The sequence below is a fragment of the Pagrus major genome, chromosome 16 (genome assembly GCF_040436345.1).
Source record: "Pagrus major chromosome 16, Pma_NU_1.0".
Taxonomy (NCBI): domain Eukaryota; kingdom Metazoa; phylum Chordata; class Actinopteri; order Spariformes; family Sparidae; genus Pagrus; species Pagrus major.
The window spans coordinates 16138326-16166312 of NC_133230.1; the positions used below are offsets into that span (position 1 = coordinate 16138326).

At 40.6% G+C, this 27987-nt stretch overlaps 2 protein-coding genes across 4 annotated transcripts; one reads left to right on the plus strand and one right to left on the minus strand.

The window, feature by feature from the left end:
- Nucleotides 1-10203: 10203 nt before the first annotated feature.
- Nucleotides 10204-13805, minus strand: cks1b (CDC28 protein kinase regulatory subunit 1B). The gene is made up of 4 exons (XM_073483741.1): nucleotides 13703-13805; nucleotides 13399-13467; nucleotides 13070-13197; nucleotides 10204-11431 (listed from the first exon to the last, which is right to left on the minus strand). The coding sequence occupies exons 2-4, from the start codon at nucleotides 13455-13457 to the stop codon at nucleotides 11382-11384; spliced, it is 237 nt and encodes a 78-aa protein (XP_073339842.1). The 5' UTR covers nucleotides 13458-13467; nucleotides 13703-13805; the 3' UTR covers nucleotides 10204-11381.
- A 2449-nt stretch (nucleotides 13806-16254) lies between these two features.
- On the plus strand, nucleotides 16255-27837 carry pbxip1a (pre-B-cell leukemia homeobox interacting protein 1a). 3 transcript variants are annotated; one of them, XM_073483421.1, is made up of 11 exons: nucleotides 16255-16535; nucleotides 17361-17488; nucleotides 19115-19199; nucleotides 19332-19399; nucleotides 19765-20404; nucleotides 22471-22704; nucleotides 22978-23001; nucleotides 23429-23472; nucleotides 23639-23734; nucleotides 23871-24051; nucleotides 24217-27837. In XM_073483421.1, the coding sequence occupies exons 2-11, from the start codon at nucleotides 17417-17419 to the stop codon at nucleotides 25227-25229; spliced, it is 2457 nt and encodes an 818-aa protein (XP_073339522.1). In that variant the 5' UTR covers nucleotides 16255-16535; nucleotides 17361-17416; the 3' UTR covers nucleotides 25230-27837. The 3 variants fall into 3 exon arrangements, with proteins under 3 accessions (XP_073339522.1, XP_073339524.1, XP_073339523.1); XM_073483422.1 differs by lacking the exon at nucleotides 16255-16535 and adding an exon at nucleotides 16597-16848; XM_073483423.1 differs by lacking the exon at nucleotides 22978-23001.
- The last annotated feature ends 150 nt before the right edge of the window (nucleotides 27838-27987 follow it).

Consider the following 27987-nt stretch of genomic DNA (forward strand, 5'->3'; position numbering starts at 1 on the left):
AATAAAAAAGGAGAAATTGTTGTGAAATTGTGCATGTTTTAAACCCAACTGCCCTTTTGTACCTACAATTTTTGCTTTTTTTATTCCAGTCTGCGCCTTCCTGATCACTTGAGCACCACTTGTCCATAACTGCCGTGTGCGAGCTTGCGTGAGGAGACAGTGTTGGTCTGCTTTGTTGTGTCCAGAGCCTTCTGTGCATCTCCACGGTTGTATCAATCTCAATTGTCTGCGTTATACCGTTTGTCAATGTGTCTACACTACTAGGGCAAAGTGAAGTGATAGACGACTTGACTACCTTCGCGCCTCTTGAGCTTACAATATATGGGGAAGGAACTGACAATTGCAGTTGTGGCTTTTTATAACTTTGTGGTGCTGAAGTATATTCTAACTCCATGCTAGAGAGAGACTGACTGTCGGATGTAGAGCTAGAGCTCTGCCGAATGTCTTTTTCATTTCGACAACAGCGCTCTCGCTCGTTCTGACAATAATCAACACAATGATAGCCAGACATATTGTGATGCATTATTCATTTTTGTCTGTGTCTGATTACCCGCTACCATTTGACAACCATCACACTCAAATGTGTTTGGATTACAGGCAGTGAGGAGTGAAAAGGGGAAAATGGCTCATATATTGCCTATCTATCATGCAAAGGGGGTCCTTTAGAGCAGCGGGGGAACAGAAGTAAAGATTCACCGACTCACTGGGAGTATAGTTCATAAACACAAGCTCCGGTTTGACACAATGTCTATCCTGAGGGAGGATAAGTACCCTCACGAGTGGTCAATAAGTCAGACAGTGCTCCATAATCCACAAAAAGATAAATCCACTGTGCCAAAGCAATTCATAATGTGTGAGTTGTGTGGGGTCATTTAACCATTTCCATTGATTACTGTCATTTTGGAAGAGTGTTGCCGTCAAGGGACCTGAATGGAGGGGCTACTTAAGACTGGACACGCTGATCAATAGAGCAGTCTCCAGGTCCAGACGGCATCTCACACATCAAGGCCATGTGGAAGTCCTCCCCGGCCCTCCTCCAGCTGGATCAATACACCATCCGTAGTCACAAACGCACGCACTGCATTTGCTCCCAACATCCCATCAACAGGTGCAGTTTAATATGCCTCGTTTATACGAGTGAGACATTGAATGAGTCCAGATTGAGTCGCCTTGTTCTACATAAAGAGAGCAGTCAGACGCTTCGACCGCCACCTCGCCAGTGCAAGAAATATACTAATGTTTGAAAGACCCCTAAAGGATCTGCCAAGGTTGAAAATAAAGATAAAGCGCTCGGTCGATCCTAAAATTGATTTATAACACACCTCTCTCACAACGAGCTCTTGAAAATACATGAGCCGGTGCCACAGTGTTTAAAGCTGATTCCATTTTGAGCCTTATTCCCTTTGAATGGAGTCTCAGGACGTAATCCAAAAATATGGCTGGATAATATTCCTGTCAGCCTTAAAGCCACCTCCAGGGGTATGATGGAGTGGAAAGTAGGAGACCCTGAAGTGCTATGTGCTGTGTTTACAGTGCAGCATTATAAGGACAGGCAGCTTGACCCCTGCTGCTTATATCGACAGACGTTACTGATTTTTCTGCTGTAGGACTCAGTGCGCCACCAGCATTCCCAACAGGCCAGCTCGTGAAAGAACTCTCTCTGCCAATCTCAGTATCCTCTCAACAGGGCCGATTCGTAAAACAAGCCCTTACACAAACGTAAAGTCCAGTGAGCACAGTCTGCGAGGTGAGATCAATACGGCTAACCGGCGACGTGCTCGTGACCAAACATCTTAAAATCGTATGACCAGACTTACTGCTCAGCCCAGATCAATGTCTGACCGGCTGACTCCATTAGAGGACCATTTTATCAACAGGAGTGATGGTGGAGCCGGCTCAGGTTTTGACCTTGTTCAGTAGGTTTTGGTTGCACTAAAGTGGATGAACTCATTTAAGATCTTGGTGGGAACTCCTGCTTTTTTTTTACTGACTCAGCTATTGAGTGTTCAGGGGAAACAAGGACAAGATGAGGAAGGTGCATTCAAAATGCTACATTAAACCAGGCAGACACTGCGGATTAAGACCGACTTTAACTGGGAACGGGAAGTTTAACCAAGACTATCTTTATTCTGTCCATCATTGGCATTTCTCTCTCTCCCACTTCCTTCATTATCAGCTGACTGGACACTTGCAAAAGAAAGAAGGGGTGTCATTCATATACAGTAGCCTTCATTAACCAATAAAGTTGAGTGTGCATGGTGTGACACACTGTATTGTATGTATTTTACTGGTCACAGGAGGAGTATTCCCCACCCAGCTCGAAGTGATGTAAGATGAAGCCCACTATTAAAATTATATTAATAATCTTTTTGGTATGTAACAAAGTTTTTCCCAGAAAACTTTAATCCGACTATACTGATTCTGCGTTGCTTCAGATAAAATGCAGAATGACTTCAGAATCCAGGAAAACCTCCGAAGATGTCGCCCTTACAAAGTGTCGATGACTTTGCTCAGAGGTCTCTGTTTTTGCAACATGGTTATCAATCCATTTTAAGCATATTGCCACGGTTCAATAACATTAATGTGGTGTTAAACACGGCTCCTTGGAAGTTTAATTTATGACCTCATTTAGTCTTGCAGCTCTAATTCTCTGTAAAATTGGGACTGTTAAACACTAGACTGAGAATGTGATTATTTTATATCTTATCTAAGAAGACTGCCACGACTAAATGTCTTAAAAGCAATTTTAGTTAAAGTGTAGTAGGGTTGAAATTTGGGCAATACTTGAATCACTTTCTTTAGATTGCAGGTTGATAGATGAGACAGTTGCCTGAATGGATATAGATACAGTACTTTGTCATTTCATATTGAAAGATCTCTTATTACATTTGGAAAGAGATTTTTAAATACAGAATGAGGACATTGTAATGTGTTTGTAGACACATACTATGTTAACTTGTTGAAACGAAGCGGCTAGTTTGCCGATCTTTACAAACACAGCAAAGAAAATACAAACAATTAAAATGTAACGTCATGCCATACATTGTTAGAAAGCTTAGATTCTCATGATCCTATTCATGAAAAACCATTTCAAAATAAAACCACACCAGAAAGGTACAATCAACAAACAAACTAACTAACAAACACACTATCATGTACAGTGTTGCCAACTCAACAATAAAGTGTCTGGGTGATTAAATGGTGACAAAATGGTAAAAAAAAAAAAAAAAACTGTGATCACGGATGCGGTTATCTGTAGAAAGACTCTTACTTCACAGAAGACGCCACTGTCCTTCTACACCAGAGATCCTGAGATGGCAGTCGTTTTATTGACAACTCATTTGAGCAGATATTGGGGTCTATGCCCGCCCTAGAGCCTGCAACAGCCAATGAGTGATTGTGTAGACAAGCGACCCGCTCTCTCTTCTCTTTCTTCTCTCCTGAGCCACTTACACACCAGCCTCTGGATGATTGATTTATTATGTTAAGTGTTCATTTTGAGTGATATCGTAATCAAATTTGAACTTGGACCATGTGAGGATATATGATGTGGACCTGTTGTGTTTTCTAGCTAACAGGGACAGTTACAGGTCATCTGCAGGGTTATTCTAGCATGAAAAGTCTTTTTAATGTCCTGAAATGACTTTGTACTTATAGAGTATTTAAGGCCCTTTTGAAGAAGTTAAAGCAACTTGTGACAAGGTTACGTAAAACTTTGCAGGGGAGCCAACAAGCTGTCACAGTGACTGAAGTTGGCTTTCTTACTTTCATTTAGTGGAGAGAAAAAAAATATGACATGTGAGAAACTCACAGCGGGCATTTTTCATATATTGCATTAAGACTTGAAACAAGCCATTTTCCATTTCCTTTTGTCTTCTGTAATGTGCTCAGCAGTGCGCTTTTGCCTCGGGACTGATCCCACCAGGAGCTTTAATTTAATATATGACACTCATTTTCGCCACAATTGCCCTTCTGGCCTCAAGGTCTCATGTCATGCGTCTTCGGAAGTCGGGGATCATTTCATATTTTCATTTTCTCCTGACAGTATCAGTCTGACGCAAATCGGTAAATCACATTAACTAAATTATACATTTTGTGAAATGTATTATTCAAAGATTAATTTATCACAGACAGTTTGTTGTTTCACAGAATATTAACCTTAGAATGAATCACCTTTTTTTTGTATACTTTGATAGATTAGTCTTATAAATTATTTCGTGCTGTTATAAAATTCATTTTTAGAATATGATTCTCTGGACAGTCTAATGGAGCAATTTTGGGCTCTTTGTTCCGTCAGACGTCTTTCAAACAGCTGCTCTCTCTCTCTTCTCGAACGTGGCTTCCTTTTAGAAGGCGCCCCGCTGAGCCGACGACTCCCAGACATAAATACCCCTTCTCGCCAGAGCACTTTCCATCTCCCTGTCTGACCTTCTTTCTCCCCGCTCTCTCTCTCGGTGTCTTTCTCTCTCCGACTTTCCCTTTTTGCATTCACACCTCTCTCTTACCTGCTCCTGTAAAGACTTACCTCTGGACCCGTTTGGCTCTGTCTCTTTGTGTCTACTCTCAGTGGAAAATTTGCCTCCGTCGGTTCCCTCCTCTGGTCCTTAACTGTTCTCATCTTCACACCACGTTATCCTCAATCACACTTTCCTCTCACTTCTTTTCATCTGACTTTAAATTATTCATGTACCTGGCTAAACTTAATAACACTTCTGAGCTCTTTTGGAAGTTTTCTTTATAGAATAGATGTTAATTCCTACGATACCACAATGAGATGATAAAACAGCGATACAGAACCAAACTGTGATCATTCTGTCATGCTGTATAAATGTTCACAATGTGAGTTCTGGGCTTTATGTTCAAACCCAGAAGGTACAATACCATTTGCTCTCAGTTTTTGTGGCTCACGGACACTGAAATGTAAAGTGAAACCCCTTTAAAGCGGTATTACTTATTTATTAAACGGACAGCGTGTAATTTCTGTCGCCAGGGGTCTCTCAATTCAAACAATGAAAAAGATATAGTTTGATTAAGTCGTGAAGAAGTGTGGGATCATGGGAGTTGGTGTTATCATTGTTAAACAACCACCACTGCCAATGAAAATCTATCTGATGTGACTCAGGCAGGAATCATCTTCACGGACGGCGCAATGTACTTACGTTTTTGTCACGGTTTGGGTTTTTGGTTCGTTGTTTCCCATTTTATTTTGTAGATTATATCCTTATGTGCCATGTTTTGCTAACCAAAAGCTCAAATCATGACAGTTTTATTCATGTTTCACATTTAATCAATGGGGTTTGAACATTTGTGTCGATTTTGACTGAGTGATATTTGGGTGGGAATTGCAGAGGATTTTAAGTAGTATGAATAATAAACCAAGAAGAGCTCTGATGCTGCAAGGCTATCAAGATTCAGGTCAGCAAGATTTATGCAGGCAGCAGAACGCAATGTAAAGAACAACACGGACAGATTACTGACAGGGAAGACAAATTAGACGCTATTAAGCAAGACTGTTGGTAAAATTATTTTAAAAAAAGACTTGAGAGCAAGATTTCCGTCTGAGTGTTTGTGTCGTCTGTTTGGCGTAACTGTGGGTAATTTTAATGTTGCACCTGGGAAACATGCATTAAAACAGAAATGTTTAATGATCAAGATCTTTGAAATAAAAAAATGGAAAGTAAGTGAGCACTGACACAAGTTGCATATGTGCACGTGTCAATCCTGCCCTCTCACGTTGTTCAATTTAAATGATTTTTAGAAGCATGAGGTCGACAGAAATTCACTCGAACTGAAAGACTGGAGAGAAAATATATTCAATTTTTCAATTCAATTGTGTTAGAATTTTTTCAATTTCTCGTTGTTAATCTTCCAAACCCCCCAGGGAGGCTTGGAAACCACTGATCAAGATAATGTTATTTCAAAAGTTCAACTTTGCCCAGCAGTGTTAACGGATGATAAAAATGACACTGGTATAAATGGGAGGGAATACAGTTATTTATACTTCCATGGAGTGCAGGTTTGAGAGCCACTCACCGAAATTGTTTAAACGATCTTCCATATTTACATATATTTATTAATTTGAGTCATTTTCAAGCAAAAATGACAAGTATTCTCCAGTTCCAGCCTCCCAATATTTTGCTTTCCTTTGTCTGATTTGATTCGACAACACGTGCTCTTTAAAGACGTCACATTGGAGGAAATGTCGGCATTTTCACTACTTTCTGACATTATATAGACCAAACAATTAATCATTTAATCGAGACAATAATCTGACATTTAATCAATAATGGAATATTTCAACCACTCAGTGTTTGACCTCTAGATTTTTGTTCAGGGTGAAACAATCTTTTTCCTTGAAAACGAGCAGAGTAATATTATATAATAAAAAGGTCATCGGCCTGATAAACCGGTTCATTATTTTGCTGCACGCAGCCAGTCTGTAAATACAGATTCAGGTTATCATTTACCTTTAAGACTCCAACAGGAACCAATTTCCTGCATGATTCACAGATACCTCTGGCAGGCGCTCAAGCTTTTTTCCCACCTTAAGGCGTCAAACATCTTATTCTGCCCACCACACATCTCTGGATCTCAGCAGGAAGCTCAGATTGCTGACCATCACAGCCTGGCGATTACCTCGGCAACATTTTCCACAAATTGTCAGAAATCTCCCTCTGATTCACAACACATTTTCTTTCCTCCATTACCCGTGACTTCCAAAGTTGTGCAGTTACTACCCACGGTGTCTGACGGTCACCACGAGCTCCGTCTGCCCCCGCCACTGTTGGTTTGTTGTGCATCTGGGCCACGCAGACGAACAGATGTGCTCCGCTTAGATCACATCACATTATGTAAACGATTTCACAAATGTGATGTAAACAAACAGAAAGTGCAGATTCAGTGTAGATGTAGCCCTGAGTCATAAACATTTTGTATTCAATGCAGACTATATGCAAAGAGCCAACTGAATTCATGCAGATTGTCTCCTCGGTTTTGGTTGCTGTGTTTTACTGCCCTCCACAGTCCAAAGAGAGAATCTCAGAACAAAGTGGTGTCACAGCAGAGACATTTTTATGAGCTCTATGGTTTTGATGCCCCACTGTATCTCATTTTGTTTTGTGAATGGATTATATTTGGTCTCACTGTGTTTATTATTCAGCCTCAGCAACTGGACATGCTGGGAAACAAAGTCTTCTTTGATTCATCTATTGTACAACCATGAAAAGACTATTTTCAAAGACACTGATCCCCTCCCTGATGAAATTAATCGAGCAGTTTCCTCTCTCAGCAGACTCCTCCAGTTTAAAGGGGCGCTATATAACTTTTTCAGCCCATCCTCAACAGATAAACGACCACAGAGGTCGGCAGTAAGAGGAGGTTATTATGACCCAATCCTACATTTGTTGTGTGTGTTGAACTTTATTAGTACAATGTTGGTATATAATCCTATTTTCTTGCACTGTAGGACTTCTAGATGAGCAATGCTGTTTTCCTTCTTACTCCAGCATGACACAAAATACATGCAATGTTTGTTGCTCTTATGTTACACAAGTACATATGTTAACATATGGCTTTAAAGTACATCTAAAGCTCTCGCAAACTGCTATTCCACTAATCGAGAGCACTGTCCCTGTCACATTGGGTTTGAAGCATAGGTCTTTGAGAACAAAACTTAAAGCGTAAGTTTACCCTAAAAATGAAAATTCAGTCATTATCTACTCGCCCCCATGACAACTGTAGTCCAAAAAACATTTCTGGAGTTTCACGGCAAAAAAGCACTGCAGCATTTTTCCTAAAAAAAATTAGATAGGGACTTGTTTTAAAATGTAATAAAACAGCTGAATAAAAAAAAAAAAAAACATAAAACGGCTCCATACAGCTCATCTAGCGTAATCCAAGTCTCTGGAGGGCCTGAGATCCCAAATTGATTTAAAAAGATGTCATTTAAACCCTTTTTAAAGTTAAAATCTTCACTGTAGCTGCTAAGCTAAAGGCGTTAGCGCAGCCCGTCTGAAGTGGGTGCTCTAGCTCGAGGGTTGAGGGTGTAAATAACGTCTACCAAATCAATTCTGGATCTCAGGGCCCTCCAGGGACCTGGATTGTGCCGGACAAGCAGTATGGAGTAGATTTATGTTTTCTTTTGACTGCTTATTTTGAACGTTTTGTAAACATTTTGTAAACGTAAACAAGTCCCCTTCTACTTCCGTTGTTTAGGAGAATGCTGCAGCGCCGTTTTGCTGTAAAGCTCCAGAAGCTACAACGCCTCACCTGTGCTTTCAATCAGCACTAGGCTGAGCAGATAACGATTGAATTTTCATTTCGGGGTGAATTTACCCTTAAATTCATGAATCCTGTTTAAAGCTGACATTTGAACCAACAAGAACATCCTCTGAATTATCAGGCCACAGTGCTTTTGCTAATTAAAACCTCTGTAGACCAATAATGCAACAGTCATTTCACTTTTAAATATGCGGCAGATGCTGTCTGCCTCTCCCTTCATGCACGTACGCCATCATAACGACTTGCCCATTCAGTAAAACATTTTGTCCATTAAGCTCAGAGACTTTTGCCGGCAGATGAGACCCATATTACACATGAAATGGGAGATAGTGGAATTGTTATATTGGCAATATCACAGGGAACTAATAAGAAAAACAAGAGTCCAGTCACAGCGCCAGACAGCAGATGCAGCATCACTGAGCCGCTGGATGAACTCCAACTGTGTACCATAATATCACACCTACAGGAGGTGCTGTCTGGCATACATGCCTGCGTATTTTGTCAGATCACAGCTTTATCCCAGCGGGTAAGGTGATGTGCCCCAACACCTGGTTATCGTACACATGGCAATTTTACAGCACAGCTTTGGCTCACTCTTACTCCAGTACCAGACATCGGGCTATAACGAAGCTGTGAATAAATTGCTCATCATTTCTGGGGTCATAAAGGAAAGTAGTGCGTCAGTGTCAAATTAAAAAGCTGTACAAGCGCCAATGATTTGGTGTTAAAACAGGACCAACACTATAGCTTTGCATTTGTTTTATTTTCTGTTAATTACTCGTACCTGTTCTCGTCAAAGAAATAGTACATACAGAAGTATCAAGGACTGGGGGGGTTACACCTCTATCTTACTAGCAGAGCGAGTGAAGGTGTTGTTAAATTTCTATTTCACCGACAGGCCACTCAATAAAATAGCTTACATGTTGGATAATGTGCGACATACTACAATTAATTTTCAGTTATATGTTATTCGTACAATACAGCTGTCGAATAGCAGAGCACTTTATTTTTATTTTTATTTTGAGAGTGGTTTGAGTGTGAGATGGTCCTGTAGTTTTTTAGAGTTAATCAATAGTCTTTGTTTTATTATGGATATACAAATATTTGTGTATGCTGTAAATTACAGTTCTTCAGATGAAAATCGGAATCAGCCAAAATCAGAATAAGCCAGTCAGACCCGGGGAAATTTTTTGTGGTATTTCCCCTTGGTTTTGCAGTCGACAGGAAACAGAGGAACAAGTGATTATTCAGAAAAGATTCATGCGGTCTGGTGGATTTTTTTCTAAATTTGCCAGTGCTGACTGTTCAAATGTATGTATGTATATTAATAATGAAAACTTTGTAAATGCAGTAAATGTTTCAATTTAAATGCAATAGCATACTGTTAGAATGCAAAATCAAATATTCAAGTGTTATTTTTAAACTACCAAACAAGGTCCTGGAACAAATAATGGTTAGGAAGCTCATGTGAAATGTGGATCATCCAATGTAGTGTTTTTATTGAGCTGAAGAGCTTTTAGGGACCGGCTTGTTATGCCGACATACACTCTTCTGAGAGATTCAGGAAGTCTTCTGTACCGGCTGCAGTGAAGTTATTTAATGATCATTGTTCCTGACTGTCACTGTTAATTGATGTGATGTCGATATGTTGTTGATGACTTGGACCGTGAAATGCTGAATACGTTAGGTTACAGTCATATTGATGTTTACACCATTTATTATTTATGGTGCCGTACTCTCCTCTTATTTTGTACTGCCTTGAGATGTGTATGTCTTATTTATTATTGTCCTACGTTTGGTGACTCATAACCTCTGGGGGGGTTTAATAAAGTATTTCCTATTGTAAGGTCAACACACACACGCACGCATGCACACACGCCAATTAGTTTGGGTTGTTTCATTAAAGACTAAATGCATCACAACTTTGTCCATATTCATTTTTTAATAATTTTGAAAGGACAAACAGCTCTATGCCTACACATGTAATACCTTACAAAAAGGCACAAGTTCAAGGCAAAATTTAAGCCTCAATGACAGCAGAGCAGCTCAGTGTGTGATAGTAAAACAAAGGGACAGAAGGTAAACACAAACATGTCAGAGTGGGTGCAAGTATACAGAATGAGTTTGACAATGAAAACAAGTGCGTGGTTGCGATATAATTTGATACTTAAACCCAAAAATTGCTTTCCAAGATCTCAGTCACTGATCCCGATTCATTTAACAAGAGCACTTAAGGGTAGGGTCCACCATCAAAGCTGTCAACTGCCTTCTTTTCCCCTTCATGAGCATTTTAAGTGGTTCTGTGTAATAGTACAGTAGTTGTAAATCCAAATACTGCCAGAACACAAGTCCACACTACTCAGATTTAAAAAAGTTAACATTTATTTCAGAAAGGGCAACACATTCATAAATACCGAGCAGCTCACTGGTACAACCAGACCGATCACAAGATTTGCTTCAAAGTGGGCCAAAAGCTAATATAATGTGCTCAAAACTAGTTTCTAGGCGACTCTTATGGATGCAGCTTTCAATGCACATGACAAAAATCGTTAAATGCCAAGTTAAAGTGCCATTTAAACCAAGCAGCAACATGTCACTTAAAACCGCCGTTGGATGTTTCAGAGTCGACCTTAATTCAGGACCCAACTTTTCTCTCTAGCTTGTGCTCTGACCCAGAATGCACTCTGTTACAATTACTCAAATGTTTTATCAGGTTTTACTCCCCACATCTTATATCGGTTGTTCTAAAAAGCTGGAATATCCAAGCAGGTTCAGCAAGTTGGACAGATAGATTAAGTCAAAAAGACAGTGTGAGTTGATTTGAAGGTTTCTGGCAGACGCTGTGTCACTGTTAACACATGAAGAAGTCTTTTCCACAAGAGAAGGTCGATGATTTTCTTTTTCCTTCAATGCATACTCTATTCCACAACCACTGTTCATAAATGCAATAGTCCTTCTCCAGGTCCAACATGATCAGTCCAAGTGACAAGTCACCTACCACACAAGAGCTAGGTAATCTGACAGCGCGATCCCTATTTTGACGAGTTGATCGGTGGCACATGAATCGGACTCATCTTCCAAGGACCCAGAGAATCTTTCCCTTATGACTTCTGGGAGGGCAGAGGGCGCCGGAACAGTAAGATGTGTGGCTCTGGAGGAGAAAAGAACAAGGTACACAATATATAAGCGGAGGTAATGATACTTAACGGTTGTGATGCTTTGATTCTTTATGGGGAAACTTGACTCCTGTGGCTCCTATTGTTTTTGAATGACCATATGCTGTCCATATGCTTTCCATATGCTTGTGGTCACCAAATCTATTTAAACTTTTACCATGAATCTGTGCCACCTTTTCAAAAGATGTAACTTCAGCCAATTTAACATCAGACTGTGCTTCTTTCATCTTCTGCCTGAAAGACATCAACATGGGGCGGGTCCCCTTACAAGCAACTGTACAAGCTAAAACAAACGCAGGAAAAGCAGGCAGCATTCATCAACAACAGCAGCAAATGGGGATTTGATTTGAAAAGGCGTTATTTAGACCGTTTTTTAGGCTGAAAACGTGACTGTAGCTGCTGTGCCAAAAGCATTAGTGCCCCACCCCCCACCCCCCCGACTGAAGTGGGTGCATGAGCTTGACTCCACATTGTGTGGAGTAAGTTTATGTTTCTGTGCAGTTTTTCTTCAACATTTTAAAACAAGTCCTCATCTACTTCAGCTGTTTGGGAGACCGTGCAACGCTGGTTTGCTTTGAAGCTCCAGAAATGTTTTGTGGTTCTTCTCATGTTAGAGTGAACATATCCTTTTATGCTACAGTGGACAAGTCAGTTACATGCAAATGACGCTTATCAGCTTTGAGACATATGCTTGGTTGTCAGAATCAGAAACACTATATTGATCCCTGGGGGGGGGGGAATTGGGTATATTACAGTTGCTCCTTCTAGAATAGAAATATTACACTATAGAACGATTATAAAACATATAACAGAAATATAAAATGTGTGCATTAAAACTAATGACATCTCAGATATAGAAACACTGCTAGTTGATTTTAGTTTGTGATCACATTCGCAGTCTGCTTCCAAACTAAGTGAGAACAGTTATTCAGAGTTTGCGTGCCCTGCAGTCAAACAGATGTCTATGAAGAAAATGTTTTTACTGTGTGCTGATGTTTGTACTGTTTTTGAATACTGTGAACAAGTAGAGTGCTGTGAAAAGGAATTTCCCCTTGGGATGATAAAGTAGTCACTTTATAAAAGGGGTAGACAGATTCTCGGAGCTGGACAATTACCGGGCTGATATTCAGCATTTTCCTGATTATGGGTATCTGTGATTTTTATGTCAGATTGCCAATAAAATAAGCAAATTGAAAATGCGCTACTTTGGTTCTAATGCAACATCCTCTCACACAATTTTAAGCTTAATTCTCCATTCAGTGGCCTCATCGTGTCCGTCTTTTCATGATCCCTACAACTTTTCAGCTGGGTTTGAGCAAAAAAACAATAATTATCATCCTAAAATGATTTTGTCTACCAATGACATTAACACGTCAAACCACAACACACATTCTTGTCTTTTTAAGTATAACAGTTCTGCATGTGTGCAAGCTTTCATCTGTGAATTGTCAGACGTAAGTCTCACCAACAGAAAAAGGGACCAAGAAAACAAGATTCATCACAAACCGATTAAGTGAAAATATGTTTATCAAGTATTTGTTTGCGTGTTGGTGTAACTTTATTCTCAGATGATTTGTTGAAGACTGTCCTAACAGCTTAACGAGATTAGATACCTGGCTGATGGATCATGTAGTGCACCCATCCTTGGCTCTGCTGGACCCCGAGGTTCCTCCACTCGGTCTCAGACATCAGATGGGTTTTGGGTACACGCTTTGCAATCTCTTTTGGTAGCATTACATGCCTGTGGGATAAAGTTAGGATATGAGGGCGAATATTAACGGAAATTGAATTATCCAGATTAATACGATTATGACGTATCATGTTACATAACAAAGGCTAACTGTACAGTGCCACTGTTGTAATCGTTGATTACAGAATAATGCTGACACACTGAAAAAGTATAACAGCATGCTGATCCGTTATAAACACGAGCCATACACACCTGTACTCGTACTTGTCGTCATCGTATTTATCGGAGTAGTAGATCTGTTTGTGAGACATGACTGTGAACCTGTTGGAGAGGTTTTGACGTTAGTGAACTTTAAGAATCAGAAATAAAGAAAATAGCTCAACACAGTGGCAAACGCGACAGCAAGTTTCACTTAGCTTAGCTAAACGTGTGTGGCTAACAGCTAAGCTAACGTCGATTAAGTTAGCCGAGAAGAAGAAGCGTTATCTCTAACAACTCACGCGTATGTAAACATTAAACTACACGTGTCTGGTGTTGTGCGACTCGGTCAGGTTACCTTATATGAATGCCAAAATATCTTGACGAAAAAAGTAAATTATTCCAGTTTTCGTATCTCACAGTCGCGAGATGTTCTCTGCCTCTTTGTTTCCCTCTAAATGTTTGCGAGCCCGCTTTTCATCGTTCAAATAGACCTCGCCTCATCCTATTGGGTAGTCGGTTTAAAGAACTCTCTTGCCATTGGTCAGTTCTGTCTGTCGCAGGAAATTGTCGTATCGCTATGGCTGCTCCTGATTGGTCAGGAAAAATGTTGTACACATAACTTAGAGAAAGTCTACAATTCAAACATGACATACTTTAATGTTATTACATAACCAGTGACCCAGATGTTTCCACTGATTTATCACGTGTAGGATGAAGTGTCTGTAGTGCATTTTGATCCATGGAAATATTATAAGAACTCTATAAAGATTATATTTATGTTAACAGCCACTGATTTTGACACTGTTTTATTTATTCAGAATCAGAATCAGAATCAGAAATCCTTTATTTGTCCCGCAAATGGGGAAATTCCTTAGTCACAGCAGCCAAAGGACAGTATCACACTTAAACAATAATAAAAAGTAAAAAATAAACAATATAACAGAGATAAGAAATAGAATTAACTCGTATATACATAGTATTTACAATATGAACTTGGTATTTACAATATGACATAGTAACAATATGACATAGTTATTATTCATTAAAGAGGCAGAGAGGGTGACGTGATTCTTTACAGCCGGCTATGCTTGGACGTAACAACCTCTTTTTTGAAATTGAAAAGAAGCTACAACTGTCTTAAAGGGGCACTATGTAGTTTTGAGTAAGACATTTTAATCAGAAAAGAAAAATCTTCATTGACTCTTTTTTATGCCTACACAAACTAAATAAACAAACTCTGAATAAACAAAACCTTTCTAGCTTCAAACAGTGATCTGGGGCTCTTATTTTCCTCTGAGAACAGCTTGTTTGCTTGCTATGGAACAAATACATATTTCTGAGTTTGTATTGTGACCTCATTAATCTTCTAAATATTACATTTCAGAGTTTGAATTCCCCAAATCTACATAGTGCCCCTTAAAGGTTTTTATTATGATTTCTTAATGACATATCTAAATTCACCTTTGCCAATGACAACGTAATTTAAAAGTCACTATCAGTGAAACATAAACATAGTTTCCTTTCAACACCACTGCTACACCTGAAATAATTCATGAAATGTACATGAATGCAGATTGTCAGAACATATATTTCTATATTTATTACATTTACAAAAATAGAAGTCTGTGACCTGTTTGCATCCATGCGTTTTTATGAGGTGTATTATAAGCTATCTCATAGTTCTCAAATTACTCATAAAGTTAAATAAAAATGTCTATTAAAGTTTCAGTTTACAGCAACTCAGACACCAGAAATAGTGGACAAAGAGTCAGTGCCAAATATTTATCATCTCAGCATTTGTTATAATCAAGTCAAGTTAGAAAACAAGACTCTGATTGTGAAAACAAGTCAATGTGAAGGTCAAACAACAGATCTTATTATATAACAGATATTTGACAAGGTCTGTGATTGTGCAATGAACTCACAAAGTGAAAGATTCTTTTAAAAACATTCTTAAAGTCCCTCTGCACTACTTTACTTGAGTTTTCCCTTTTTATGGTACTAACTTAGTAACAGAATGTAACTCAGTACATTAACTCAAGTACTGTATTTAAGTACAAGTTTGAGGTACTTGTACTTTAATTGAATATTTCTATTTCCTGCTTCTTTATACATCCAATCCACTACATTTGGAGGCAAATATCGTACTTTTACTCCACTACATTTATTTGATAAGATTGCATGCCACATCAGAGCCAAAGAAGAACTCTTTAAAATCAATTTATTTAATCAGCAATCTGATTTTTAAAAGCAGTGACTCCAATAATCAGGAAAATGCTGAATATCAGATCTGATAATCGGTCAACCCATAGCATGTAATGTATAATTAACATTTACTTCTACTTTTGATACTACAGTGTTGACTAAATTGACATATTAGCAAAAATAAAAAAGGTGCTTACATTTTAATTAATCAGTAATAATAAAACAATAAAATATAATACAATAATATAACACTATGTGACCACACTCTGAAGTTTTAAGCTGTGGTGTTACTTCTTTTACTTAAGTAATGGATCTGAGTCCTTCTTACACCACTGCAGTATACATATAAATGTATAAATGCATGCATATCATAACCTAGCTGTAAACAGTGTGGGTTCTGATTTCAAATAAGTCAAAGTAAATACTGGTCTGATTGTTATTGACAGTTAACACTCTAATATTAGCAGAAAAGAAGCCAGATGATGAAACTCATGTCCACACAGGAGCAACCGGAGTGAAGGGGCTGTCCGCTCTGGTAAGTCCCGCAGTTCAAATATAGCTCTGCAGACGTGTCAGTGTGCGGCTGGTCCTGGTGGCCTCCTCCCGCTGTGTGTATATATATATGTGCACGCATCTTGAGGGTTGGGTTCACACATGAAGTTGTATTATTAAAGATCTGCCTCTGTCACCAGCCGCTCTCACCTGCGAGCGTCAATCACGCTGGGATTTGCGTCGTTTCCCCTGACACGACACTTCTATCTGATTGGCCCGGCCTTGGTTCGGGGGCGGGAGCTCCGCACCTTCTCCTGAAATCCCATTGGACGAAGCGCGACGAGGTTGACGTGACGCAGCTTGGAATTCCCAAAGTTCCCAAGTTCACGGGAAGAGAGGAGCTGCTGTTCATACTGACAAAAAAAATAAAATAAAAACAAGACTGGTTTTGAAGGCAAAAACAGCGAGCGACTGAGGTGTTAACAAGTCGGGTAAATAAACCGTCTTCTTTGTGTTTTAATGTGATGGAGTCAGGCGTGTGAAGAGCTCGCGCTAATAGTTGGGGCCTGAGCGAGAACGCGGAAGAGTGGGAGTGGGAATATTCAGCCTGCCGTCCTTTGTTTACCATCATGAATGGACCTTTAATTCGGTTCCTACAACAACCATAGCCCCTTCGTGTGGCTTCTTATACGTGCGAAACGGAAGCTAAGCGAGCGTAGTGTGTGTCGACGAGTGAGCGTGAACCTCTGCTAGCTCGTTTGCGGATCAATGAAGCGCTCGTGTCGGGAGGTTTGACCATTTTTGGTAATTTTAACAGCCGCACAGATTGGGTGGATGGATGCATGTGAATGAACGGTTGGCTGGAAATAGCAGCGGTGATGAATGCTGGCAGCATATTCCTGTTTCTTCTGACCGGACCCTTTGTTTTACTGCGCAGCATTATATTATGGATGCCACCACACACCGTTACATAACTTGTATCGACGACAATCCGGTCTTTTATCCCGTGCGTGTGCTGCATAGGTCCCAAGCTGCAACGTTATTGCATGATTGTGCCCTCCACAGGCTGCTGTTTACATCATCAACCTCATAATGCTGCAGGAAATGTGACATATTGTGCCATTTTGTGTGTATTTTCATGTCCAGAACTGTGCACACTCATACTTGTGGGTATTAGCTGGCTTATATCTATACTAAAAAAAACAAGTTGCAGTCAGATTTTTACGTCTCGATCATCCTGTTAACTCCCACATGACGTTTAGTGTGCGCATCAGGCATGTTGAATGAAGACACGTTGTTTCTGTCGTCGTCTGCAGAATATCAGAAAGCTGAATCTGCACCGTGCTGTGCCGCGTTGAGCCTGAAGAGGGCGATGTCTGACAACAGCAACAGCACCGGCAGCAGCGGCTCCTCGACCAACAGCTGGACCCTCCTCTCCCCCGAGGTAAGACCGAGAACCAGATCAGGAAACTCCTCTCCAAGCTCCCTGCGCCTGGATGTAATTTAGAGGATGGCTTGTTTTCCTGGCTCATGAATACTAGCTCATGTGAAATATGGCACGCCTGCACTTGCAGCCACAGAGCTTCTCATAATGACAAAATTGTGGAGAATGTTGATGATCCAATAGTCAAATACTGATATTTTATCACTTGAATGCGATGAATCTGTGAAAGGCACAGGCGTGTCGAGTCTTGCACAGCGGTTGTCTGTCATTTTGTTTGTTTTGCATCTTAACTCAAGTGTACAAGTATTTGTGCACGACTGAACTGCAGTGGGGGAAATGTAATTAAGTACATTTACTGAAGTACTGAACTTAAAAGCAATTTTTAAGTTCTTTCCTTTTTCTGCTATATTATACTTCCACTCCACTACCTTTTTGGAGACCAATATTGTACTATTTACTCACTATATTTATTTGATTATGAAGTTATTAGTTACTTTGCAGATTTGCAAGCTGCATCAGAGCCAAAGCAGCACCACAGCATTCATGTAGATGCATCTATAATTTACTTATACTCACACTTTTGATACTTAAGTACATTTATTGTCAGAAAATTACTATTTGCATGGGTGACTTTCATTTTTAGCAAAGTATTATTTTAGCACAATATTTTTACTTTTACTCCTGTAGGATTTTGGGGTACCTTTTACAACATTTTACTGCACTTTGGAAGGAAATATTTTATTATATTCTCCACTACATTTGTGTAACAGCTTATGTTACTAGTTACTTTTCAGATTAAGTATTCCTTTATGTGTTGAGAAAATTATCCTACTCCTTAAGCTAGAAAAAAAGTATAAGTAAACAAAGTATTTAAAAACCCTCTTGGATTAGTTGAAAAGTACATCATCATCAAAAGTACATATGGTTCTCACACTACAAACATTTTTTTTATTTGACCTTTATTTATCCAGGCAAGTCATTAACAACATATTCGTATTGACAATGGCAGCCTGGTAAAAGGCAAACCCTTCTTGAGGGAAGGGAAGTAGGGAATAAAAAGAAAATATCAAAAATGACAGAAAAGAACATATAATGGTCTTATAGAATATGATTATGTGCTGTAGATTGGCCAACAGTATAAAAAGTAGTTAAAATGAGCTTAACCGTAAACAGCTTCATCACTTAAATGCAGCATACACATGAAACACTTACACAGAACATTTTACCGCATAATAAATATGTTTATTTACATAACTTTACTAAGTAAGGTTTTGAATGCAGGACTTTTTCTTGTGGTGAAGTATTTACACAGTGTGGTATTAATATTTTCCCTAAATAAAGGACCTGAATACGTCTTCCACCACTGATGTACTGTGTCTGTGTTCAGAAAAGGGAATGAGGACAAAAATATTTATATTATATTGTAATATTTATATTATAACCACAAAATACTCCTCAGATATCATATGATGAACAAGAAGTATTGATATGTTTCCTAGCTCAGGCTTTAGTGCATGTGCGTGCATGCCTCTATTGGGTGTGCTGTAAATGTCAAGGTCAGTGTTGCCACTGAGGATACTATGGGTGTTGAAGCCTGATCTCTCGGGATCTCCTCTCACTCCACAGGAGGCTGCTGTTGAGAATGTGGGGCCAGTCGACGACGGCACCGAGAGCCTGGGTGATGTCCCGAGTCTCTCTGAGGAGGTGACAGGTAGTGACAAGATCTGTGGCTACTGGCTACAGCTGTAACACAAATACGAATCAACACTTGAGATTGAAAAGGTCAATTTTAAACCATTTCCTTGTTTTTGATATTATTGACACTGTGTGAATGTTGTTGCAGGTGCTGCTGTGGAGTTCAAACCAAGTGACATTTCTATAGAAACTGTCCTGTCTGAAGAAGGCCACCAGGTTGGTACATAATTAGCTATGCAAGAATCAAATCAGGACATAAGTTAGACCATAAACAACATTATGGACAAAACTGTGACGATATTTATTTCCAGCATAGGTGCAGTCAAATTTGACAGAACACCTTTCGGATCTTTTACAACTTTATATTCTTTCCTTCAGAATCAAGAAGCAGCTTGATTACCATTTTGCACCCATTTTAAGGAGCCATAGAGGGTGAAATGTGTCATACAGTTAGTAGAGATGCATTAAATCTAAGTCATTAATCACAGAGAACACCTTGATTGCAATGAAGATCACAAAATTATGATAATAAAGTATAAAAGTTTTCACAGAAAAACAATTTTTACTGTCCTCTGTTCTAGGTGTGTCAAGAGACCTCTCCAGAGTCCAGTTTGGGTCCCATCCCTTCCAGTCCAGGCCGAATGAGCCCTCTTTTACCAAACCCTCTTGACCCTCCTGACCTCGACCTGGAGAGTCAGCCTCCAATCATCCATGACATCGTAACCAGCTCCCCCAGTGACAATGAGCACCTAGGAGCCACACCCTTTGTCACCAACATGGATTTGGGGGCTCCGCTCGATATCCCTGCTTCCGAACTCCTTCCAGCTGAGCCTGAGGAGTCCTGCTCTACTCCTCCCCTGGCTGAGATCCCCGTCACTACAGAACAAGCGCTTGACACGCCTGCTGATGTCCTGATTCCTGCTGGCCCAGCTGGGGCGAGCCCTGCCTTTACTGCTGAACCTGAGGTCGACATCCCCACAGAGACCCTCACAGCCGCTGATCCTCCCTCTCATGTTGAAGCTGATATCAGCTTTACTCCAGAGAGTACAGAGCCGCCAAGCCCAGCCCCAGAGAGCCTGGTGACAGAAAGCCCCATCGATACTCCTGCACCAGAGACTGTTGGTTCAGCAGAGGCAGAGGAGGAGGCAGCTGTGGAAGAGGAGGAGATTGAGCCATCCGAGACAGCGACCCAGGAGGAGAGAGAAGAAGAAGAAGAAGAAGGTATGTATATTGTGATGCATGCACAATATATTCAGCAATGGAACCAGATTGATCTTTATATTTGAGGAGGAAATTTAGAAGTTATCAGTCAGTGTTGTGAGCAATACCAGTTGATAGCAATTATTACATTACATGGTATTTTGCGAATACAAACATCGAAGCAACATGTCCACAGATAGAGGTTGGAGAAATGTCTCTGTGTAAGACTGATTTAATGAGACACAAGAGCTAATAAACAGTATACATAACAGTATAGTTCAGATCAAGGAACCTAAAAAAGAATGAAGGGTCATTATGTCACTGAATCCTGCTTTGGGGCCAGACTGTGGTGTCCGCTGTATTGAAGTCAATGGGACATGCATGGAGAAACACACTTCAGAGAGTAGGTTACTGACTGATTTTTTCCCCCAAGTGATTGACAGGGATAGTAATACCATGACCAAACGGGGCAGGTCTGACCAAATATCGCCTATGAGACTGCAATTACACTGCCAACAGGAGCCTCTCCCTAACTAAATTGAGGGACGAACAACGTGGCCATGAAAAATATGTTGCTGACCCTTCCTTCTTTTTTTCGTTCCTTGGTTCAGATGGAAGAAAGCTTTCACCGGGCAGATTCCAAAGTTGGCTAACCCTGACTTTAGCCTGAGCTTGCTGGTTCTACTCGGAGAAGGGTTAACCCAGAGTTTGCAGATTTATCCCCTGAAAATCGACTAAGCCCTGGGCTAAAAGGTGCTAGTGTGAAACGGGGCTAAAGTAAACAATGGACTTCGAGAGTAGTCATGCTCCTTTCTAGAATGTAAACATAAGTCGAGGACATTTAACCCAGGGCTCCTAGAAGTGCAGTGGGAATTGTATAGCCCTGGGATTAGGTTAACCCTGGTTAGCTATGTGGGTGTGGTAAAGGGCTAAATCATTCCAGGGTCCAGCTCAGGGCTAGAGCAAGATATGTTCATTGTACTGTACACTGCACTTGCAATAGAAGTTTAGATATCTTGCTCTACAACAAAATGTTGGACAAGCATACATCACCATAATCACACTTTACTACTAGCTGGAGAAGCCCCCATACATCTTAGTAATATAACAAAACAAATGCTAAACAGGAAGGTTATACATCAGTTAAACAAAATATGCCAAATTGAAACAAATAATCCGTCATTTAACGTCTGATTTTCCAGGCAGCAGAGTCCTTTCTGCAGTCATGACTGGAATAACCTGCTATGGAAGCCCAGAGCAAGAATGAGTTGCTGGGCTCTTACTTACTTCCCGTTGCTCTCATTCTCTGTGTATTGGGTATACTCTTCCTTTGCTGGAATCAACATGGCTGCAGATTTGCTGTGTGGTAATATGATTTAACACAATTTAAGAACATGCACCGTATAAACACATTCCTAAACAAAGGGACAGTAGATCATAGCTGCATAAACCAACTGCCACACAGTGAACACGGGGCTGAGGGCCCACAGCAGTTAACATCTGGTAACTCAGTCTTGAACATAGTAAGTGGTTTACGGCTCTTTTGTAAGTAGCTCTACTCGATAGAAGCAGAAAATGAGAGTCCTCTTGCAGACGAATTGGTTAACATGTTTCTTATCTGTGTCACGCTAGCAGCTGGAAGTGATTTATCAGTGTGACAGAGAGGCGCACACCCTGCTGAGAAAATGAAGAAACCCCCATGCATGAAATTACTGTTGTTGTAATTTAGTGAGAAAATGTCAACCATTTCCATGAGCAGCGCTGACTTTGTGTCTGCTTTTTTTTCACATGCTGTTTACACATTGTTGTGTTGTGCAGCTCATGTATTCACTCAGATTCTTAGTAATTTTTATGAGGCAGTCTGCCAGAAGGTAATTATGATTTTTGAAATAATTCCAATTCTCGACATTGTTGTTGCCAAAGATGTCGAGATGATTTGTTGAAGCGTCTCTGGGCTCACATTTGAATACATGTGGTTTCACTTTAGGCTCATCGTCTTTCACAAAAGACATTATCAGAGGTGAGGCTGTCTTGCCTTTGCTATTTCATGATCAAGGTTGCATTTGTTATATGCCTCCCTCCCACAGAGCCATCAAGTAGCTTTGATTTGGGCGACACAAGCGGCTTTGATGACGGACTGAGGAGGAGGAATGTCCCCTCCTTCGAGGCAGCACGACCAAGAACATCAGATGAGGAAGATGAGGAGGAGGAAGTGGAGTTCAAGCTGGCCGAGAAGAAGGAGGAAAAGCCGTGGTGTTCTTTGAACAAATGCATTGTGGGTGCTGTAATCCTACTCTTCTTAGGTTCCCTTTTCCTCTCAGGTGAGTTCCTGCTAGCTTGCTTCTGCTTTTCATGGTGAGAACAGCAACATTAAAACCATGTTCAATAAAGATGCTTATGTTAGAAATATCTGTTATCTGTGCACCTCTTTCCACCTGTTGCATCAGAGGTTTGACAGGGTTTATTGTAAATTTTCACGCTTGTTTGGCCATACCAGTATTTCCAAATCACATAAGCACATTTATTTGCAGTTGTCAGCAATAGACAGATGTCTGTTTTTAGATCTTGTTGACTAAGCTGTACTATGTCAACAGGTTTCCTCTCTGACCTGGATAATGGTAGGTCCAGTGCTACCGATAAGACAGCAGTTTAAGCTTCTGCACTAGCTGGCTAACACTCAATAGCTTGTCCAAGCACTTATCTGGCCTGACACTTGCACATGCAGTGGCAGCAGAAAATGGCAAATAACACGCACTCTGAATTGTACAATAACACTCTTTATCATCGGAAGGACTCACTGGAAGTCAAAGCAAAAATGACCCATTGCAGATAATCTGCTGGGGTTGGCAAAATACATCATATATGTTTTTAATGAAATTAAAAAAAAAAAGAATTCTGCCTAAAGAAATAGTTTCTGTGTTGTGCCTGAGCTTATGGAATGCACCTCACAACAAAAACACCGTATTGCGTTGTAAGACAGCTTGGCAGCTATGTGTCAATAAAAAGGTGCTGTTGTGAAAGATGTGTTGTTCTCTGGTCTGACAGGAGACTTCGACGCCTCTGAACTGAGTGACGGAGAACAAAGCCAGGTCTGTTCCTGCCTGCTCTCCTTTCACTTACTCCATCTCTGTTATATGTTGTTTAAACAGTCGTATTTAAAGAAAACTTGAGTCTTATAACTTAAAAGACAAATGCTTAAGATAGGATTATTTAAAAATATGTGTTTTATTCATTTGCCAACCATTTTCGATCCAGGACTGGCTTAGCAGTGATCCACAGGATATGAAAGAGCTATTGGATAAACTGACACAGGAAAACCAACAAATCGCTCAGCTAGAGGCTCAACTACAGGTCAGTATACCATTATACTGATGCTAATGGTGTTGTTTTACCATTTCATGATGTTTTAATGGACAGCCTGTTTTCAATAAATATTTATGCTGATTGTCAAAGTTGCACAGAATCAGACTTTTTTCTTTTTTCTCAGTCTCAGAAAGAAGAACTGGACTCCGCTCTGAGGGCAGTAGCAGCGAGCGGTGATGAAAAGGGTAAAGCAGGTCTGGAAATAGAAAACGCAAAGCTGAAGGAGGAGCTGACGTCCTTGCCTGAGCTGAAGACAGAGCTGGAGAGTCTGAGGGCCAGGGTGACCGAACTCAGCCAGCTCACAGGTGTGATGTGGCATGAAACATGACGTGAATGAGCTCATTGAATTAAATCTGTGCCACTGCATGACGATCTTTATTAAAAAGAAAACACATAGAGAGGTACTGAAGTTTAGAAATTAACTCCTTGAGTGCTAAAAGTGATCTTTCCGATCCTTGAATCCTTCACAGCTAATCAGGAAATGCCCCCGACTACCTCGGGTTCAGCCCCTCAGCCTGGTGACAAAGATGGTCAAACTACCCAGACAGCAGCTGCCCCTGAGAGGAGGAAGGACACAAAGGAGGGAGGAAGGCTGAATGAAGAACTTCAGAGGCAGAAGGTTCTTCTGGAGGAGAGCAGGAAGAGACTGCAAGGGATGAAAAAAGATGGAGGTGACAGGAAACAAGTGAGGGATCATCTGGAGGAGATCCAGAAGAAGCTTTCTGAACAAGTGGAGAGGTGGGGTAAGAAGAAGCCGCAGGAGTCCAAATGGAAAGGAAACAAGGGCAAAACCAATGAGCGGGACCATTGGAAGAAAGAAGAAAAGAAAGAGTGGAGAGGAGAGAAAGACTGGAAGCATAGCAAAGATGAGAAGAAGGAGAAGGAGTGGAAGTCTCCGAAGCAGAACTCTCATAAGGAGGCATGGAGGAAACACCAGGACGAGTGGGAGAGGAATAAGGGCGAGCGCAGGATGGACAGAGAGGAGAGGAGGAAGGAGAAACCGTGGCACAGCCGGCCTGGTAAGAACTCCCACAGTCATCATCAACATCACCACCACCAGCCCCGTCAGCCTCATCAGCACAACCAGAACGACTTCTGGAGAGACCAGGAGCAGAAGCTCAGGCGTAACGTCCGCCCCCAGCTGGGCTGCAGCTCCATGGAGAACTGCGCCGAAAAGGAGGGGCTCTACCCGGTGGAGCTGCCCGAGTTCGAGGAGCTGCTGGAGGGCTACCTGAGCAAGCTTGAAGGATCTTCATCTGAGAGCAAGGACAAGGTCAGGAAGCTGACTGCAGAGTACTTCGAGGACGGCGTGTTTATCCACGACAGGGTTCTTTTCAGTGACTTTGCAGAGGACGTGGCGGACATTCTGGAGGACATGGTGGACGTTTTAGACGTCGGCGGGCAGAAGGACGACGACTCCCTGGAGGAGGAGATGGAGGAGTTTGAACGAGAGGCCCTGTGGAAGTTTGCCGCCACAGCTTAAACAGACATTAAGGGGGCATACGGGAGTAAAACACAACACTAAGATGCAGCACAAGTGGTGGTTTTATAGGACATTTCTTGCCTACATTTTCCTCTTCAGAGCTGTAATTGTAGTAGCTTCTGGTACAGAGTGGTTGTGCCTCTCATAAACGTGTCCCTCTGAGTCTTTAATTATAAGCTAGACTTGTACTTGTCATTTTGGACTTAGTTGTTGTTACCTACCTCTGTCAGGTCATGCCTCCTAACGCAAAATCCTTCAGTAATGTGTTGTGTGGATTTTCCTCTGCTGTATAGTGTTTTCTCAATACGTAGTGCATGTTGCAGTTCATAATGTAAATTTCAACACACACAAAAAAAACTGGGCTTTCAGGAGGTGGTATTTTCAAATAATTAAGTTGAGCACCAGTGCAATTCAGTTACAGAAAGATTTATTAGATTAACAGTTCAATACTTTTCTGTCATTGGACGTTCTGCCCTCTGTGTGAAAACAGCCTGCCACTTCTCCGAGCAGGTTAAAACAAATGCTGAGACAGTTTTTTGCAGATACCGTTTGCCTCGAGTGATGTATAACTGTCAAATCCCAGAGGATGAGATCCCAGTTCATTTTAGTAATAAGACTCGGATCAGGTCGGACCGGTTTTGTGTCAGCAGCAGCTCTTCTGTAGATTCAGGCAAATGCACACAGAGTGCTGTTTGAGACCCCTAAGCGCTTGGTTTCTAAATTGTAGTCTTTTTCACCCCCGCCCTCACTCCCAACTGTCACTTCACAGCAGATGTCTGGAACCAACCAGGAACCGGTTTGTGAAATGTCAGTGCTGCTCAATAAAAAAGCAATAGGACAAAGTGATAGCCATAGCTAAATTTATGACTGCTAAACCACTTTAGCACTTTTCTCAAACATTCACATTTACTTCAGTTTTTTTTCCTCACATCCCGCTTATACTGTTGTTTTAGATCATTAGTTCTCCTAACTTTTTTTTTTAATAATGTAGCCATGGGGACCTCCAACACATGATCTACATATACTGGGTATCCCAGAGCTTTCAGAGTAAAAGGTTTAGTGATCTATAGTAATCCTGAAAGAGTTCATTTAATGGATGTTAATTGAGATTGGCAGCCAAACCAGTATTGCTCTTTTTTTTCATCGTCCTCTCATTTTTTCAGTAGACTGATGTCACCTGGCAGCAACCCAATCGCTAGTATAAATGTTAGCTAAGTGCATTTCTGCAAAACCACAGTTTCCTTATGTTGCAGCTTTACATTTGGTTAGGTTTACGCACCAAAAACCATTTGGTTAGGCTTCGAGAAACATCTTGTTTTGGCCGCCACAAACACAGCTGGAGATGGTCCAACAGGAGCGGCTGGAAATATCCCCAGGCCTTCTTAAAACGACCAGGTTCTGACACAACAAGAATGGCTGGAAATGTCCGCTGATCTCCTTTAAAAAAATCCAGCGATGTGACTCGAACTGCCGTCAGCGTTTGGCAGCCTTGTCGGCTGTTATAATGCCACCACCATCCCCTTTCCCTCCCGATGTGAAAGTCGGCTAATAAGCATGTAATGAGAACCTGATTTGCCACATTTGGTGCAAACAGTACGTTTGGTACATGTCAGCCTTAGACGAAACTGTGGTTTGCAGAAATGTTAACTGCTAACATTATTTCCTGGCGACTGGGCTGTTAACTGACATGCACACAAGCGATAAAGTAAAAGCTATTTAGTTCATGAAAATGGTAAAACAAGGACGCTGCTGCATTTTGTTTTTCAAATATGAAGCTGAATGAGGTGGACAAAAGGTACTTCTTTGAGATTAGAGATTTCTTTGTTCTTTTGTTTATTTGTTTTAGTGTTTGATATTAGTCATATTTGATCTTGAGGTTTTCCCTCTTTTTCGGTGGATGTGAAGTTAAAGTCGACAGATTGTGATTGTTGGTTCTCACTCTCGAGTGAAAGAAGCTTTGAAGTGTTTCATGTTTTATTTATTCTGTCAGTACACTGCAACTCTTTATTCTTAATGAGAAGAACCACAGACTGTGTCCGAGGCCATACACATCGAATGTGTGAAAATGGTGAATTTTTATTTTGGTTTTCAGAAATTTAGTTTGCCAGCTACTGCTTACGTGCCTTTATTATTATAAATATGTTAGATTGGCCAAGAGGTCTTTGATATCATCTGCTTCTGCAAGACTATTAAGAGAGCAGAGAGTTTACACTAGTTGCGATTTTACCGCTTGCCGGGCAGAGAATGAATGTCATAGGGTTTACACATGAAGTGTTGAAAAGATTTTTGTTAAATGTTCTCTGCTGTTTAGACAGAGAAACTTTTTTTTTGAAAGTTTTTAGACCAAAGGGATTGGAAGAAAGCTTAATTTCAACACACGAGTCCTTTAATGAAACACAGTTATGAAAGTTAAATCAATATTTGAGAAGTATTTTTGTCTTTGTGGGACAACAGTGGGGCTTACTGATGTATGAACCAGCTCAGATGTGCATGTAATCCCTGAACAAATGTATCGATAAATTTGGATCATTTTAAATTTTTTTCAGTCATCAGTTATGTCCTCTTTTAGGAAGTCAGTGTTGAGTTGAATAAAATTTCCACCATTGAATATGTAAAGTTTGTCCTTATTTAACCTCATTTGATTATGTCCGACGGTCCCTCTTTTAAACCAAGCATCATTGATGTACACGCAGAGTCCGCCTCCCCCTCGACTGGAGTCTTGTGCTCTAAAAATTCGAAAGTAGACTAATAATTTCAA